At 39.9% G+C, this 16,977-nt stretch overlaps 4 protein-coding genes across 6 annotated transcripts; 3 read left to right on the top strand and 1 right to left on the bottom strand.

The window, feature by feature from the left end:
- LOC109723868 lies at positions 724-1,805 on the bottom strand. The gene is made up of 2 exons (XM_020252356.1): positions 1,524-1,805; positions 724-1,441 (listed from the first exon to the last, which is right to left on the bottom strand). Exons 1-2 carry the CDS (start codon positions 1,692-1,694, stop codon positions 920-922), a joined length of 693 nt encoding a protein of 230 aa, XP_020107945.1. The 5' UTR covers positions 1,695-1,805; the 3' UTR covers positions 724-919.
- Positions 2,433-6,585, top strand: LOC109724296 (transmembrane protein 209). The gene is made up of 7 exons (XM_020253071.1): positions 2,433-2,915; positions 3,000-3,055; positions 3,140-4,020; positions 4,115-4,313; positions 4,892-5,059; positions 5,532-5,908; positions 6,198-6,585. The coding sequence occupies exons 1-7, from the start codon at positions 2,710-2,712 to the stop codon at positions 6,351-6,353; spliced, it is 2,043 nt and encodes a 680-aa protein (XP_020108660.1). The 5' UTR covers positions 2,433-2,709; the 3' UTR covers positions 6,354-6,585.
- LOC109724297 lies at positions 6,732-9,953 on the top strand. Of its 2 annotated transcripts, none has more exons than XM_020253073.1 (6): positions 6,732-7,081; positions 7,167-7,266; positions 7,363-7,882; positions 8,317-9,064; positions 9,144-9,189; positions 9,603-9,953. In XM_020253073.1, the coding sequence occupies exons 1-5, from the start codon at positions 7,054-7,056 to the stop codon at positions 9,179-9,181; spliced, it is 1,434 nt and encodes a 477-aa protein (XP_020108662.1). In that variant the 5' UTR covers positions 6,732-7,053; the 3' UTR covers positions 9,182-9,189; positions 9,603-9,953. The 2 variants fall into 2 exon arrangements, with proteins under 2 accessions (XP_020108662.1, XP_020108661.1); XM_020253072.1 differs by having other exon boundaries at positions 9,588-9,953.
- On the top strand, positions 10,967-16,068 carry LOC109724216 (SNF1-related protein kinase catalytic subunit alpha KIN10-like). Of its 2 annotated transcripts, XM_020252957.1 has the most exons (11): positions 10,969-11,150; positions 12,239-12,432; positions 12,694-12,878; positions 13,078-13,260; positions 13,348-13,479; positions 13,581-13,766; positions 14,242-14,331; positions 14,685-14,765; positions 14,885-15,025; positions 15,117-15,332; positions 15,574-16,068. In XM_020252957.1, the coding sequence occupies exons 2-11, from the start codon at positions 12,246-12,248 to the stop codon at positions 15,685-15,687; spliced, it is 1,515 nt and encodes a 504-aa protein (XP_020108546.1). In that variant the 5' UTR covers positions 10,969-11,150; positions 12,239-12,245; the 3' UTR covers positions 15,688-16,068. The 2 variants fall into 2 exon arrangements, with proteins under 2 accessions (XP_020108547.1, XP_020108546.1); XM_020252958.1 differs by lacking the exon at positions 15,117-15,332 and having other exon boundaries at positions 10,967-11,150.

The raw sequence follows: 16,977 nt of genomic DNA, 5'->3' as shown, positions 1-16,977 counted from the left end.
TTACTATTTTTATATGTAGATCTTAATTAACCGTCCCTAGAGCAAGTGGCAAAGGGTTTGGTGGTTGGTACCTGAGACCCAAGTTCGAATCTTAATTGATTCATATTTTTAGCTAAGTTTATTTCTAAATGAAATAAACGAAATGAATCCTAATTTATTCATATTTTTAGCTAAGTTTATTTCTAAATGAAATAAACGAAATGAGTAACGTGCTACCTATCTCTCTCTCTCAAAAAAAAAAAAAGAAAAAAGAAAAAAGACAAGCCCAAACGTGTGAGCTCGTACATTTAGTTAAGTGTACTTCTATCTTTTATGATCTTCCCTTCTTTTCTAAGTTTTTGTATGCCTTTCACACTATCGAGCGGTTCACATCATGTATACCTTCATTGGAACAACGCATGTGGATAAACTAAACATGGAAATAAAGGAAAAAAAAAAAGAAGAAGTAATTTTACATCATTTTCCTGTTGCCATCAATTCCATCTATCACCAGGAAAAATTCGTCTCCTTTGAATTATTCTGCTTCTCTTTAATGGACAGAAAAAATAGCCTCTTTCGACTTTTCGGATAAGAACCTACGAAGTTCATCCATTTGTCACTTTCTTATCTCCTATGAAATAATCACTTTTCCAAATTCTCTTAGCCATATCAATTTTATGCGAGATACTAATTCATGTGCTTGTTCGATCGATTTTTGCTTCTACTTGTAGTGCTTTTAGCAGATAGAAAAATTCAAAACTTGTATTATTATGATGCCTAAAAGTAGTAGCTCTGTACATTCTGCTGCAGAGAGACTCTATATTGACAAAGTTCTGGTACAACACTTATATTGAACTACACTCACCACTGCAGCTGCTCCACTTGCTAACTCTGATTCTTAAATATGTAAATATACATTCAAAAAACAAAAAAACTTGATCTAATATGCATCATGATCATGGCGGATCATCGAAGCCACGTTCCGCGCCCAGAACCGGAGATGATTCTGCATCTCCGCCTGTTGAGGTTTAAACAATATCTGCGGATCAAGCGGCGGAGAATCAGCTCTTCTAGTGGACCAAGCCTCGGATAAATAAGGCCTTTTAACATGTCCCTCGTCCACTTCCCTCGTTTCTTCAGTGTCTCCACACTTGGCCTTGAGCCTCTGAAGGCCAGGTAGGATGTTAATGAGCTGCGGACTCAATATCTCCTTGTGGAACATAAAACCCAAGTCAGCAAACCCTTTTAACTCATAATTCTCCAGTTCTGACAAGCTCTTCAAGTTCTTCGCCTTCTTCGGAATTTTTGGCCTGTGCTTAGATGGCGAACCTGCATCAAAGCATGCCGCTGAGGGATGCGACTCGTGAGTTGTACTTCTTCTCGGCGCTTGCAATTGGAAAAGTGGCTGATCTCCGGCGATATTCAGCTCCATGGGCATCTTCTCTTTGTGAACTGGACCATTCTACATTAAAAATCATGTAGGATGAAGGGCCGAAGAGGAAATAACTTGAAATATATTTGAAATAAAGAAACTTTAGTCTTACCTCTGTGCTGCTGCTTTTGTTTGAAAGGAGTGTTGGAGAAGCAGCAGCTGCTTTAGTGCTTCTGACTAGTGATTGGAAGTTGATCCCGGAAGGCTCCCAGAAGAGGATGTTTTGGTGAAACCACAGCTTGTCCATGGAATCTTGGAAGTTGTATGAGAAGTTTTCAGCCATTTTGTGGCTTCCTGCAAAAGCTCTGTTGGATTGGTGAGTACCAGGAATAGAGTACTTATAATGATCCACAAAGTTGGGATGAGTGATGCAGGGTCCTTAATAAGAATAGCGGGTGTGGTCTTGATTTATTAAACCTCAATTTTGGCTTCTTTGGTGGCTAATTGGCTACAAGTTAAAACTATTGTTTTTGTGGTCCACTTATTAGGAAGCAATGAATGCGCGCTTGGTTGGTGCATTGGTGGGCCACTTTGTCATCAAGCTTGGCTCTTATTAGCAATAAGAGATGACAGTTTAGGTTGTGTTCTTGAACCTAAATAAAAAATAATAATTATAATTCAAAGTGACTTACGAATTTACTTTCGCAAACCAAACGATACGCCACATTTTGAAAATACTATTTTCGGTCTTCATTTTCGTCGAACCAAACATTATCTAAATTCGCTAAAATTTATTTATTTTTTCTTGCGTCTAAACAAGAATAATATGTTGGGCATATGTTAGTCCATCCAAACAGTGGTGAGCATAATTTGAATATGTTGTATGCAAGTAATCTTTTTTTTTTTTAATTTCACTCCAATACTTTCGTTCCTTAGTTATAATCATAGTCATTGAAATGTCGATGAGCGGCCGAATTATTGAGTTGAGACATTGCGCTTTTTCCGACGAGCTGCAGGAGCCAGCGCCGAGAATTTGAATTCGCTTCTAAAAGCGTCAGGCGACGGAACTATTGCCACGGTTGTGGTTCACCACGTCATCCGTAAACCGCGCCAATCTATCTAATTCACGGTTTCAAAAATCACAGGACTCCGCGATGACGTGGTGAATCCAGTTCAAGCAGCAACCTCACATGCTACCCGCACTTTTGAAATAAAAATCGCACCTTTGGAGTCGTCTCGTCCCCTCCCACCCGAATACTCGAATTCCCTCTCCCATGGCCGGCACCACCACCACCGCCGCCTCCCACCGCTCCGACCTCCGATAGCTCGTAGAGGTCTCTCCGCCGCGTGCGGCCGCCATGGCCGGGTACCGGAGCGCTCAGCCGCCGCCGCCGCGCTCGGCGGAGCCCACGACCGCGCCAAAGCCCAAGTTCTCCGTGTACCAGAACCCGGCCCTCTCCGCCGCGCTCACCGCCCACAGCCTCCGCCCCTCCTCTTCCTCCCTCCTCTTCTTCCTCTCCTCCTCCCTCGCCTCCGCCCTCCTCCTCCTCGCTCTCGCCTCCTGGTAAGCCCTTCTCCCGCCTCTTAAACCCTAACGAGATTCTACTTCTATAACCTAACTACCGAAGCTTTTGTTACTGTTTCTAAGGGAAGAGAGCCTCGCACGGAGCTTGAGGAACATCCACGTGTCCCTTGCCCTAGCTCGTAGGTTCTCATTTTCCTTTTTTTTTTTTGGTCCTTTTCGCCCACCAAGTGTTTGTTAAAAATCCTCAACGGTGTCGTTTGCAGAGTTTGTTGTGAAGCTCTTGGAAGTAGCAGTGGGACTAGTTTTTGTGGCAAATTTATCCGCGTTTTGTAGGGCTCTGTCGCTGTATAATGTAAGGAAAGCAGTAGCGGTTACCCCCCACGCCTCTGCCGTATCTGCTTCTCAGAAGCCCAAGGAGGAGGAACAGAGGATTCTAACCGAGCGCCAACTGGGTCTTCTTGGTTTGAAGCCGAAAGCTGCCGAGACAACTGATGGAGCTGATTTGACGAAGAAACCCCCCAAATCGAAGCCCGTTCCGGTTTCTGAGCCTCTTGTTCCAATAAGAAAATCTGCTTTCAGCTACACTCCGACCCGTCCGTTGCGAGTTGGGTCTGATCAGTTAACTGCTAGCGGTGAGAAAAAAATGGCCTTTTCGCCCATCTCGCCTTCTCCTCCGCAGTATGCTGCCTCCCCTTCAACTCCATGGTCAAGAAAAAGCTCAGGCAGTGCAAAAGGAATACAAACAGAGCAAATGCTTGAGCAATTTTTAGCGGATGTGGATGAGAAGATGGAGAAAATTACTGAATCAGCTATGAAGACTGTGACACCACCCCCTACCATTCGGGGTTACGGAATTGCAAGCCCGGGTTCAGTTGCGACTTCAACCACCGCTTCTGGTGCTTCAAGGACCACGCCGCTGAGGCCTGTCAGGATGTCTCCTGGGTCCCACCAGAAGTACAATACACCACCTAAGAAGGGAGAAGGGGAGCTTCCTCCTCCTATGTCCATGGAGCAGGCAATCGAGGCTTTCGAGAATTTGGATATATATCCTCAGATAGAGCAGTGGCGGGATCGTCTCAGGCAGTCGTTTTCTTCTGTCGTGTTAAATCCACTTGTCGAAAAGATTAAAACAAGCCACATTCAGGTTTTATACTTTTAGAATATATTTCCTTGACTAAATATGTGCATATCTTATCTCCTCCTGATATTACTTATCTTTGGGTTTTCTCTTGTTGTAGGTTAAGCAAGCAGCAGCAAATGTCGGTGTTTCAATTACTGTAAATCAAGTTGGAAGTGACTCGCCAAGTTCTACGGCTCCTGTGATATTGTCTCCAGTCAGTGGAGTCAAAGATTGGCAAGCTACTGTTTCATTAGATGAGGATGGGCTTCTTAATCAATTACGTGCTTCCCTCCTACAAGTGCGTGACGGATTGATGTGTGAGTTTATTTATTCCCCTGATACATTCTCTTGCTTCTTCAACCTGCTTTTATTCACATTACTGGCTATTTGCCTGTGGAATAGCTTCTCTACTAAAGACAGAAAAACAGCAGATAGCTGTTTGGCAAACAAACGTCTGAACCTTTGCTGTGGCAAGAAGCCAAAGTGAGTTTCTTGGCCACAAGATGCTGAACATCCAAATTAAAGCATCTTCTTCTGCTGCTGTGTAAAGTTGCTGATGGTACTCTAATTGCAGAAGCTCTATAGAAATAGTAAATACAAAGAAGCTCCACCCGTGCCAAATGGACCTAAAGACCTATCTCTCTTGCCAGTTCTACTTTGTTCATTTAGACATTTCTCTTGCTAGTTCAACTTTCTACAGGTATAAGCACCCATTTTCTGTAGTGTGATTTTCTTTGACTCTGATATTTACATCTTTTCTCATTGGGTTTTACCGTTATCCAGTTCTTGGATGCAACAAAGTTTGATCTGTTGAAGGAAGAAAATTTGGTAGATTTGTGCATATGGGATTTATAGTAGATTTTCCACTTACTAATAGTTTCTTCGCTATGAACAGCACAGCCGCAACAGTCACAACAACACCCACTACTACCAGTCATTCAGGCATGCGTGAATGCCATCACTGAACACCAGAGGCTTAACACACTGATGAAAGGAGAGCTGATAAAAGGGTTGCTGCCGCATAGCAGTGTTCGTGCAGATTACACCGTCCAAAGGGTTCAAGGTAGCTACTGTTTTGTCCATCACATCATCTTAGAGCTCCCTGAAGTAATCCAATTTATTCTTCTAAATGTTGTAGCAAGAATTGCGGACTGTCAGATATATTCACCTATTTTTCACTAACGATGACATGCTTTCTTACTGAGATGGGCACTTAAGAATTGCTTGGTCGGGCTTTGAGAACTACTGTATTCCTTGAAGCAAGTGCTTGTCCTTTTGCAAACAAAAAAAATCTAGAGCTTTTACTGTGGCAAAAAGTTTTAATGAGCTACTGGGCCCCACAATTTGGAGCTTATGTTTCTGGGTGCAGCTGGAAGCTGTTGATGAGATTCTAATGAAGAAGCTGGCTGTGCTTCCCCAAACAGCTTAGCTCATGCAACACTTCTGTATGAGCTTTAACCTGGCCAAAGAGGCCTTAGTGTAACATGGAGCCCATTATTAACTCTCTCTCTCTCTTCTTTGCCGGAATTTCACAGAGCTTGCTGAAGGAACGTGCGTGAAGAACTATGACTACATGGGCAGCGGAGATGGCTATGACAAAGCTGGTAAAAACTGGACCAGCGAGCTTCCAACTGACTCTCACTTGCTTTTGTACTTGTTTGCCGCTTTCTTGGAGCACCCTAAATGGATGCTACATGTCGACCCGACCTCTTATTCTAGCGCTCAGTCCAGCAAGAATCCCTTGTTTTTGGGAGTTCTTCCTCCAAAAGAGAGGTTTCCAGAGAAGTATGTGGCTATCATATCAGGAGTTCCATCGGTCATTCATCCAGGAGCTTGCATATTAGCAGTAGGGAAGCAGAATCCTCCAATTTTCGCTCTATATTGGGATAAGAAGTCACAATTTTCTCTTCAGGCAAGTTCCATTTGATGCTTCTGTTGCTACATGCCAATGAGAATTGAAGTGAGCTGGTTTTATTTAAGCCTGAACTTTCCGATTCATGCGGTTTTCTTCGTTTTCTAAAGCATTAATTGGCTTGGCCCTTGCATGAATTACTTGTTCCACTTCCATAGCTGTTATTCTAACAACTTCAATTTCTCTAGTCCCCTTACTTTTCTCTTTATAATCACATCAGAAGAGAACTTAGTTTGTGTTAATCAAACATTTAAAGCAGTGATGCTAACTTCCGCGGGTTGTTTCTCAGGGACGAACTGCATTGTGGGATGCCATTTTGCTTCTCTGCCACAGAATAAAGATAGGATACGGAGGTGTTGTGCGGGGGGTTCATCTTGGTTCTTCGGCTCTTAACATTCTTCCCGTTCTTGATTCGGATATTGAAGGCTTAAATGGTTTTGGATGATAAACACCACCAAGTTTTACATATCTTTCATAGGCTTCGAGCGGAATCTGGCAGCTCTGATAATCAAGGATTTGAAATTGCAGGGAGAGAAATTAACAAAATGCGCATTTGATTTGGGATTTCATCTAATTACTGATTGTATTTGTTTCCTGAATGTAGGTAGTGGACGATTTTTGATGTTGTAATGTTTTCAACATTAGCTAGTAGTCACCACCTTTATCCTTTCCAGTTCTGACTTTGTCCATTGAGATACTTAAATTATTGACAACTTATGTGTTTCAGTCCTGACTCCTAACCCACCCACCTTCAAATATTTCAAAAAAACAAAAGAAAGGGAAAAAAGGAAAAAAAGACAACTGTTTGTGTACTCATCTTTATATTGTCCGATGATAATTATGTGAACAGGAAATTTTTTTTTAAAAAAAATGTGAACATGAAATTAGGAAAATTGGGCTTCTCTTGTCACTTAACAACTCTATGGGCCTTAGGCCCCAATAATGTGAAACGCCACGTGATCTGAGCGCGTTTAACTTACCTGGTTCGCGCGGGACATCCGAATCACAACCTCTCGGCGCCTTGCCTAACATTAGCGAGCGCTCCCTCCTCCATTTCAAAAAATTTCAAATCCCTCCTCTCTCTCTCTCTCTCTCTCTCTCTCTATCTCTCTCTCTCTAACGCGCTCCATCTCTCCCCACACTCCATGGATCTCCACCCCACTCCATACCCTGGTAATGGATTAATCTCATTGCTTCATTTCCACCTTTTTAATTCGTAATTGCGCTAGTACTTAGTACAAATTATTCCCTTCTTAAGGTAAACGCCGCTCCGTTGCAAACCCTAGCAACAGAGGGATCGATCGAACCATGCCTTCGAAGAAACCACCGCCGCAAACCGTCAATTCCACCCAAACCAGGTAAATTAGTTCTTAATACCTCCAAAAAAATCCAATCTTTCACTTAGTTTTCATGCTTTATGATGGTTATGTGCCATGATACTCATGTTTTTTCAGGCCAAAGCGCGCATTCGGAGTAGTTCGTAGCGCCAACATTCCTGTGGAAAAGCCTAAATCGAAGCCCGTTTTGACCAAATCCTCGAAGCCGTGGAAACCCTCGGGAGCTCCTTCGAATCCCGCCAACACCAGGAGAGATGATTCGATAACCACTGGAGCTGTAAAAAGCCCCCATAATGGGAGTGGAAGAAGCGGATCGGGGAAAAAGGTGGTTGATGGAATTGTAAGGAGCAAGAAACACCAGCGAGTGAGTTTTCAGGAATCGAACACTTCAGCCACAGTTGAAAGCAAGGAGAATGGCATCAAGCAGGAGGAGGCGATCCGAACTCCGACGTCTTCTATCAAAACCGTGGCGGCAGCTGGTACGCCATATCTAAGTGCCCGGGATTGTAGCAAGTGTAGGCTCGACAGGCTCGAGTTGTCGACATATTGGCTCGCCCAGATAAGGCTGGCGGAGTCCGTTGGGAAGCATTTTGTCTCCGCTGCTTTCTTTCGTCTAGCTCTGGAGTGTAATGCCCAGGTTTGATCTCTACTTAAGGATGGATTTGTCTTGATTCTTAAAGTTAAACAGGTTGATTGATAATTTTGCTTAATTTTTATGATGTTACTATTGTTGTGATTTTACATACTCTCCAAGCCAATACAAGGAACCAAAAAAAAAAAGAGAAAAGATTCTACACATGTTCTATGTGATTCGGTTTAAAAATATGGAGGATAAAAATTGTCATTTAGCATGATAACTGACACATGCCACATGCTATACACAATGCGGCTATGCGGCTATGCGGCAACGACTTTTAGATATTTGGACAGAAAACAGAAATGCCCATGATCCAGAACCAATCTTTTTAAATGAAAAAAAAAGAAGAAATAAACGGCCACATAGGACATTCAACCTGAACTCTTAACTTAGCATATTTGCTTACCATTTTGTTTTTCTGCTCTTATTTTCAGCCATTTCATAAGATTCAGAGTGAACTCAGGCACTATGCGACACGACACCAAAGCAACACCATAAAAGCTCTGTTTGAAGATCTCTTCCAGGCCTATGGGCTACAAATTGACCTGTCCAAATTTGATGGTACTAGCCTTGAGAATACAAGTGCCTCCTTAGCTGAAGCAGAGGAAGCTTCAATTTTCATAGATGAGTTAGGGTGTGACACTTGTCAACAAGGAGTTTTGGAATTCCATTGTGGAGATAGCCTAGTTGTGGAGGAGGTACACACGGATAAAGTAGGTTCAACTGGAATCGAACAAGACCGTGAAGAACAAGATGAAGTAAACTGTGAGCAGCAAAAAGATGAAAATTTCAAGCATGATGACAGCGAAACCATAGTTTTGGATCAGCCAACGGAAGAGCCTTTTGAGCATAAAGATGTATGTGAAGAAAATGTGGTCGCCAATGAAAAGTTGGTTCTAAATGACCCTGAGAAGAGTTGCAATTCAAATGAGATCTCTTACGGTGGTGATGGAGGTAATTCTGTTGATGGCAAGGTCTCTGAAAAGAAGTTCAAGGAAAAGAAGTTTACTAGATGTATTAATGCATCGAATAAAACTTCGTCTTCAAGTCGCCACATAGAGGATCCAAGTAAAATTTCTGGGGGTTCTAATTCGTCTGGGGGAGTTGGAAAACGAATAGGTCGATGCCGTCAGACTCGGAGTAAAAGCAATGAAGCTGGAAAGGGCAAAAGCCCTGCTTCAGGTAAGTGAATAAATCTATTTTTTTTCCACGCAAAATTCTCATTCTATGATTTGTGTTTAATTATATGTTAAATTTCTAGGTGATAAGATCAAATCTGAAATGGGGCAGACAGGATAAAAGCCCAGGTCTGTAATTTCTTTGCTGCACTGGCTTGTTGCTTAATCTAGAGAGATTTAGATGCTTGTTAGCTTATATTCTTCATGAATGCATGGCCTAAGTATGAGAATTACTTAGTTCGTGAAGAAGACGAAAGCACTTACGTTCTAATGTTTGTTCCTTCTTTACTTGGTATGGTGATTTTCGGTGAAAATAAATTGTGACGTATATACAGTATTTTTATTGACTAGTATTTTCTGTTGTAGTTTCTTGTTAACTTCCTAAACTCTATTTGCTTCTATTTCAAGGATTTTAAGAGTTTACATATCTGTGAACTTTTCTGTTACTAGTGACACTAACGCTTTCTTCTGTTTGCTGCGTACTATTTTCACTTGAAAAATGATAATTTTGACCTTATGTTTTACAGAAACATTGTCTGCAGGAGCTTTAATGATCATCAATGATGCAGTTTTATGATAGTGCGAATGTGAACGTTTTAGCATGTATGATTAGAGCTTGAATATGTAAATGTTTCCTTTGCTTGACGTAAGATTGTTTTAGTGTCACATAGTATCTGTATGCATGCACTGGTGTGTGCTGCGTTCTCGCAGGGGGAGAAGGAATTTTCTCTCCTTCTTATCAGTTCTTGGTTGATCTTGGAAATTTGTGGGGATATTTCAATGTACTTAACTGGCTATCTATTAGACTAAAAACAAAAACCTGGGCGGAACCAATCTATGCAATTTGGATTTATTAGACTAAAAGATCTATGCTAGTTGTTTGCGTTTGTTCATTGATTGTGTCTACTTGGTCTGGTTTCTAATCTAGCTCTTGTACTTTGGAAAGCAATAACTGCTATTCTTTGCGTTGGAAAAATGATGTGAGATTTTTATGATAGCAATTTCTTTCTGTTTCATTCATGCATCAGAGAAATCGTCAACCTTGAACCAATTGTTTTTTATTTGTACAATATCTTCTAGAAGAAGGAATAATATACGTTGTCTCTGGGAAATGAACTTTATTTCTTTTTTCCTCTTTGGAGAGTCCGAATTGCTCGTACTGTTATAGAAAGGACGAATTATATTCGTCGTTTTCAAAGAATTAAAAAATAAGAAACTTAAGAATGATTAGATTTATTAATTCTCAATCTTACGTTGGAGTTATCTTTCTGACTCAGCAAACACAAGAGGAAAGGGCATTTAACAGGAACTCCTTTGGGTTGTTCGTAGTTTGTCAACATACGGTGAGAGGGTGACGACATGTTCCAATTAAGATAATGCAAACTTTCATAGTTGCTGATATAGTGCAAGTACAAAAAAAAAAATATTTCTAACATTTATGTTTAAGATCTTTAATTACTTAGCATTTTTCATTTTTAAATCACCGCCTTTTCCTTAAACATTAAAATCGCCAAATTTAAAAAATAATTCTAGGGTCAGATCTCTGATCTTGTAATTTGCTTGTTTGGTGAAAACAAAACTATCTTCAGATTACCCTTTTAAGATATTATTATCTCAACTTTGTAGCTTAAAGCTAATGAATTAAGCAGATAACTAAGCTAAGTTTCTTCAAAATCAGAAAAAAAGGAAATATCACGCAATTACCCCTTGTGTCCATAATCGAGGGGTTTACCGTGTGAAAGAATTCGACTATTTCAGCTTTTGCAACTTGGTCCAAAACTTTTCGGTGTTTTGCAGTGAAGTCCGGAATAAGATTCCTGGACAAAATTGCCCCTGCTCGCTTTCGCCCCTCTACCCCTCCGTCGCGACGCGACCTTCGCTCATACAAGTACCCTAGCGCTCGTCATCGCTCTTTCCCCTTCCCCTCCCCCTCCACCACTCTCTCTCTGGATCCTCCTCTTTCCCTCCTCTCTCCTCCTTCGATTCCCTTTCCCCTTTTCCTCCTCCAATTCTCGAAGATCCGATCGAGTAGCTCCAGCTAGCTATTCTTCTCCACGATCGACTTCGCCTGCACGATCGATTGCTCGTCGGTGCGAATCCCTAATCGATATCTTGAGGCGCTCAATAATCTGTTAATTTTTAGTTATTTAATCGCATTTTTGTGCTGCTTTTGCTATTTGTTTATCTTTTGAATCGATCTGGTAGTGCGATGATCAATCCTGAATCTCGTGGAATTGTTGTTCCTACTAATTTATTGTTTTAATTTGATTTCCTGGAACAGATGCGATAGCAAACTTGAGAATTTTAATGACGGTGCGTTATTACACTGATAGTTCATGAGTTAATGGGACGTAATTTTAAGTGCTAAGCATAGATTGTAGATCAAATCAGTTGGCTTTTATGTGTCTGGTTATCATCTATTAATGTAATTCATCTTTCTTTTTCTTCTTTGTTCAGTTAGAAGAATATGTTAGCCAAGCTGCGATCATGATAAGAAGACATATTATATACATTTCCCTCAAAGATTATTGTATTTATGGGACAAGTGAAACTTTATGTGATGTAAATGTTGAACATCTCATTAGGTTTTCTACTTTTTGGGATTGTTATTGGTGGTTTAATTCGTGGAATCTGGTTAGGCTGGAAAGTAGCAAAGATTTCAATTGCTTGACAGTTTTGCTATTTTATTCATTGAACTTGCATCCTTAGCAATTTTGAACTGTGGAAAAATGCTTCTTCTCCGCGAGCGTCTTTTGTTATGAATCAATCTAGCTTAAAATTGCAAATAGCTTATTGGACTGTAAAGTATATTCCTAAACATGTGCTCCTATTTTATGGTGTTCTGATTTTGTGAAGTTTATAATTGTTCATAGAGCATAATCTTTTTTGCAAATTGGAGTACCTATGTAGAGGGCAATGAGATGAATAGGAAATTCCATTGACATGCTTGCTAGATGTATATTTATTATTTATAGGTATTATCTTAAAGTTCATAGTCTATCTTTCCCATAGATGTTGCTTGTTATCTCCGCCAAGTTTGATGATTAATAACTTTGCCAAGTTTACATGACATAATTTTTGAGGTTAGTTAGTTGAAATCATAGGCAACATATATGTAATTTTTCTATATGGTTATCTAGCTTACTCTCTTTTTTTTGAAAAAAAAAAAAAAATCTAGTGTGAAAATGGAGGAATCTGGAAGAGGAACCGGCGGTGCTGAAGTGTTAGTAAGAAACTACAAAATTGGGAAAACTCTTGGCATTGGGTCATTTGGGAAGGTGAAAGTTGCAGAGCATATTCTGACTGGCCACAAAGTTGCCGTCAAGGTTCTCAACCGCCGCAAAGTAAGAAGCATGGAAATGGAAGACAAAGGTACAAGCCAAGAATTCTTTGCATACTTATTAAGTGGATAGACCTTTTATGGTATTGCTATTGCTGAGAATAAAAAAAAATGTGCCTTTGCTAGAAGACAAACTTTCCATGTTTTCCGTCACTGCTTCATTATTCTCTATCTTTTTAACTTGCACTTGATTTTCATTGTTGTTTGCTTATTTTCAACAATGCTCTTTTTTGCATGGTATTTTGATGGTTGACATGTAAAATCTGATCTTTCTGATGTTCTTCTTACTGCAGTAAAGAGGGAGATTAAGATACTAAGATTATTCATGCATCCACATATCATACGCCTTTATGAGGTCATAGAAACACCTACAGATACTTATGTTATAATGGAGTATGTTAAATCAGGCGAGCTGTTTGATTACATTGTAGAGAAGGGCAGGTTACAAGAGGATGAGGCTCGCCGCTTTTTTCAGCAGGTACACATGCTCTTCTGCATTCTGAAAGCATTTCTGCACTCATTATCGTTTATGTTTAGTGGGCATATTAGCTTCTCCAGGGTTGGCATGAAAAAAAATTGCATACATGATGTAACACTACTTACACAGAACTCTTTTAAGCTTATAATTGCTTTACTTTTAGCATTTGCCTCGCTAATATCACTAAAATGTGAAACAGATCATATCTGGTGTTGAATACTGCCACAGAAACATGATTGTTCATCGTGACCTAAAGCCTGAGAACCTGCTACTGGATTCAAAATGTAACGTTAAAATTGCCGATTTTGGCTTGAGCAATGTTATGCGCGATGGCCATTTCCTGAAGACTAGTTGCGGCAGCCCAAACTATGCTGCCCCAGAGGTATACATGTTGTACCATCATCTTTGATAATATTGCTGTAGAATTTTGATTTCATTAGGGAGAATTCTCTTTTTCCTTTTTTTGCAGGTGATCTCTGGTAAATTATATGCAGGGCCTGAAGTTGATGTTTGGAGTTGCGGAGTTATCCTTTATGCTCTTCTTTGTGGTACTCTTCCCTTTGATGATGAGAATATTCCTAACCTGTTTAAAAAGATAAAGGTAGGGAAACATTTACAAATCTTATTTTGCTTTTTATGATCCTCAATTCTTTTAATTGTGATGTTACTCTATGACTTGAACTGTTCATTCAATTTTTCTAGAGTGGGATATATACTCTTCCTAGCCATTTGTCGGCTTTAGCAAGGGATTTGATTCCCAGGATGCTAGTTGTTGATCCTATGAAGCGGATGACAATTCCTGAAATCCGTGAGCATCCATGGTTTCAAGCTCGACTTCCTCGTTATTTGGCTGTGCCTCCACCTGATACAAAGCAACAGGTTAAAAAGGTATGTTCCTTGTCATATAAGTACTAAGGAAGAGCACTGAAAGTTTGCTTCAATGTTATTTCTTTATTTATTAAGTCTACTTCAAAGATGTTGCACCAATATAGTATGTGTGATTTTTATTACATGTGTGCTCCAACATAATCAATTTTACAAAGTGTAGATTTTCTTAACACATAGTACTTTGTTTTTCAGCCGGAGCTAATAATGCTGTCTAACTTTTTCATTGTTGGTTCTTCTTGCGCCAATATGCATATACCATGCTACATTTTGATTTTTGATTACCAGATTTATTTCCGTGTTATATATGCTTCTTGATGAGAGGTGAATGATGATGTTGTTAGTATTGTTTCACTTTCTACATTGTGTGGATCATTAAAAATGATGCACTTTAATACTTGGAAATTTATTTATCGTCTCCTATGTATTTGTGATTCTTCGAAAGTATAACACTCCAGTGATGGTGTTGCTGTTGCAGATTGATGAAGACACACTTCAAGAGGTAGTTAAGCTGGGTTTTGACAAGAACCAGTTGATTGAGTCTATTCAAAATAGAATGCAAAATGAGGTACTTTGTTAAAACTTTTTGTATACAAGTTTGAGTAGTCCTTGAGCTTTTCACGATGTGTAAAATTGAGATTTGATCCGTGAGTCTTTGCTTTTGCTCACTTAAACAGTTTTGATCCTTTATTTGCCTATCTTTTGCTACATCATCATCTGGTGCCTTTTTTTCCCCAAAATTCCTAAGTTTGTTAGAGGCCATCCCTAGTATGTGGCAGATGTAAGCTGCAAAAACAGGTAAGACTGGGACCAACTTGTTTGGACCAACTTGTTTAGGTGCAAAAGTTAGAGACTAAATTGAATTCGTCAAAAGTTCACAGACTATCTTAATCGTTACTGATTCTGCAAAAGCTTCTGTAGGCAACTGTAGCATATTATTTACTTCTGGACAATCGCTTCCGTGCCACTAGCGGGTATCTCGGTGATTATCAAGAATCTATGGTGCGTTTTACTTAGATACCTTGTTTTATTTGTACTTCTTTTTTTATTTCACTTTGAACCATCTTTCTAGCGGCTTGTTAATGTGACTTCACTAAAAATCTGAATGGGTGGTTTTCCAGGATGGTGGCTTTGCTCGAATGACTTCCTATGAGATCCCAACTGCAGGAGTTGCACATCGTCTTCCTGCGTACACAGACCCTCATGGAATTGGTTTGAGGCCGCACTTTCCTGCTGAAAGAAAATGGGCTCTCGGACTTCAGGTCATTTTAACTTTTTGCTGTTAAGCGCACTTTGTTTTTAGCCTTATACCGCCCCATTCTGATATGAAGATTACTTAATTTTATATGGTAGTCTCGAGCTCACCCTCGTGAGATCATGATGGAGGTCCTTAAAGCACTGCAAGAATTAAATGTTTATTGGAAGAAAATCGGGCATTATAACATGAAATGCAGATGGTCTCTTGAATTTTCTGGCCATAATAACCATGGATTTGGTGATGAATCAGCTATTGTCGAAAACGATAGTGCAATTGAGAAATCACCAAACGTTGTCAAGTTTGAAATTCAGGTAAACGCGCCACTTTTAAAGTCTTTTTCAAATAAATTTTTGTGGCATTGATATTTTACGCAGTCTAAGTTCACATCTGATAAGATATAAATCTGTGGGAAGTTTCTTGTATAATATGTCATTTAGTACCCGAGTCTATTTCTTTAAGCTCTTCTAGCCTTTCATTGATCCTTTGAATCACCGATCTTTGGGCTGCACTAATCATAGAAATGCTGCTGATACTTTTCCATGTCACTTCTAGCTTTTCAAGACAAAAGAGGAGAAGTACCTCCTCGACTTGCAGAGGGTCAGTGGGCCGCAGCTCCTCTTTCTCGACTTATGTGCCGCCTTTTTGGCTCAACTTAGGGTCCTATAAGCACTTGGGACTGGATGCAGAGTTGCATTCTTTCGGCAATGTGGAACGGCTCCTTGTTGTAAATTAGCATTCGGTTGTTTTCTGTTTTTTTTCTTGTTTGGGGGGGGTGGGAGGCTATCAGGCTTTTTATTGCTGATTAAGAACCTGAGAGAGGCTATATTTCTTGCCATATGACTGTTGTTGGAGATGAACTTTATCTTGTTTATAGCGGTCTTGTTGTAGACTTAGTGGTTTGTACTGCACCGGTCTTGTTGTAGACTTAGTGGTTTGTACTGCACCGAGCTTTCCTAGTTATGTATGGGACAACTATAATTTCGGCTCAGGCAAGCATCCTAGCTTGAACGGCTTTATATTATTTACTGCTTTCCTGCTTTTTGGTTCCGTCATTGGATTCGTGCTCTTTTTGTTGTTGTTGTCGGCGCGTGCAATTGGGGTGGTTTGGCCTTGTTGTGAGGCTTTGTTATGTTAACCCGATGTTTATGGGAAACAAATTAAATAGCTCTACAACAAAAATATTCCGAAGTTATTGTGGTGTGAAACTGAAGTAGCTTTGTATCTCCATTTTTCGCTTCAGTTGCAAACGCAGAGAAATGAAGTTATGAAGTTCGTCAATTTATGCAGTGCTTTTGAAGAAATTCCAATCAAGCGGTGGTCTTTTCTTTTTTCTTTTTTTTTCTTTTTTTTTTTTTGAAAGATAGGTGGTATGCGCGCTACCCGTTTCGTTTATTTCATTTTGAAATAAACTTGGCTGGAAATGTGAATCAACTAGGATTCGAACTTGAGTCTCGGGTATTAATTACCAAGTCCTTTGCCACTTGCTCTATGGACGGTCGGTGAGTGATGGTCTTTTCAATGTGTTACTATCCAGTAAGTTATTCATTGTTGCAGGTTCTGGAATCGTGATAAGAGCCTAGTGGGGATTCCGAATTGGATAGAGAGCAATAATAGTCATCTCATAGAAGCAGCAACGCACCTGGAATCACTGATGCATCACTCCACAAATAAAAAGCACGCGATAAAGAACATATTCTCTTCTAAAATTATATTATAGCCTTCCAAGCGACGCGACGCTTATCAGCTGCTTTATGTTACCTAATGACACGTTTAGATAATAACAACAATTCTCGAAGTTATATCTTTATTCCTTCAAACCGAACGCCTAGTTATATATGATTAAAATTACCGACTGTCCCTGTCGCAAGTGGTAAAGGACTTGGTGGTTGGTACTCGATGTCTCAAGTTCGAATCCTAATTGATTTATATTTTCAGCTAAATTTATTTTTTTTAAAA

This window comes from Ananas comosus, linkage group 18 (genome assembly GCF_001540865.1).
Source record: "Ananas comosus cultivar F153 linkage group 18, ASM154086v1, whole genome shotgun sequence".
NCBI lineage: Eukaryota > Viridiplantae > Streptophyta > Magnoliopsida > Poales > Bromeliaceae > Ananas > Ananas comosus.
The sequence above is the reverse complement of the archived record's forward strand: the minus strand, read 5'-3'. Positions and strand labels throughout refer to the sequence as shown.

What these genes read in the sequence shown, in the direction of transcription:
- LOC109724296 (XM_020253071.1), top strand. Translation starts at nt 2,710, where the DNA reads ATGGCCGGGTACCGGAGCGCTCAGCCGCCGCCGCCGCGCTCGGCGGAG. An exon ending in AGTGCGTGACGGATTGATGT is followed by an intron (nt 4,314 to 4,891) that starts GTGAGTTTATTT and finishes CGCTATGAACAG; the next exon opens with CACAGCCGCAACAGTCACAA. An exon ending in AGTCACAATTTTCTCTTCAG is followed by an intron (nt 5,909 to 6,197) that starts GCAAGTTCCATT and finishes GTTGTTTCTCAG; the next exon opens with GGACGAACTGCATTGTGGGA.
- LOC109724216 (XM_020252957.1), top strand. Translation starts at nt 12,246, where the DNA reads ATGGAGGAATCTGGAAGAGGAACCGGCGGTGCTGAAGTGTTAGTAAGA. An exon ending in CATGGAAATGGAAGACAAAG is followed by an intron (nt 12,433 to 12,693) that starts GTACAAGCCAAG and finishes TTCTTACTGCAG; the next exon opens with TAAAGAGGGAGATTAAGATA. An exon ending in GTGATTATCAAGAATCTATG is followed by an intron (nt 14,766 to 14,884) that starts GTGCGTTTTACT and finishes GTGGTTTTCCAG; the next exon opens with GATGGTGGCTTTGCTCGAAT.
- LOC109724297 (XM_020253073.1), top strand. Translation starts at nt 7,054, where the DNA reads ATGGATCTCCACCCCACTCCATACCCTG. An exon ending in GTCAATTCCACCCAAACCAG is followed by an intron (nt 7,267 to 7,362) that starts GTAAATTAGTTC and finishes ATGTTTTTTCAG; the next exon opens with GCCAAAGCGCGCATTCGGAG. An exon ending in CTCTGGAGTGTAATGCCCAG is followed by an intron (nt 7,883 to 8,316) that starts GTTTGATCTCTA and finishes TCTTATTTTCAG; the next exon opens with CCATTTCATAAGATTCAGAG.
- LOC109723868 (XM_020252356.1), bottom strand. Translation starts at nt 1,694, where the DNA reads ATGGCTGAAAACTTCTCATACAACTTCCAAGATTCCATGGACAAGCTG. An exon ending in ACAAAAGCAGCAGCACAGAG is followed by an intron (nt 1,442 to 1,523) that starts GTAAGACTAAAG and finishes TTTTTAATGTAG; the next exon opens with AATGGTCCAGTTCACAAAGA.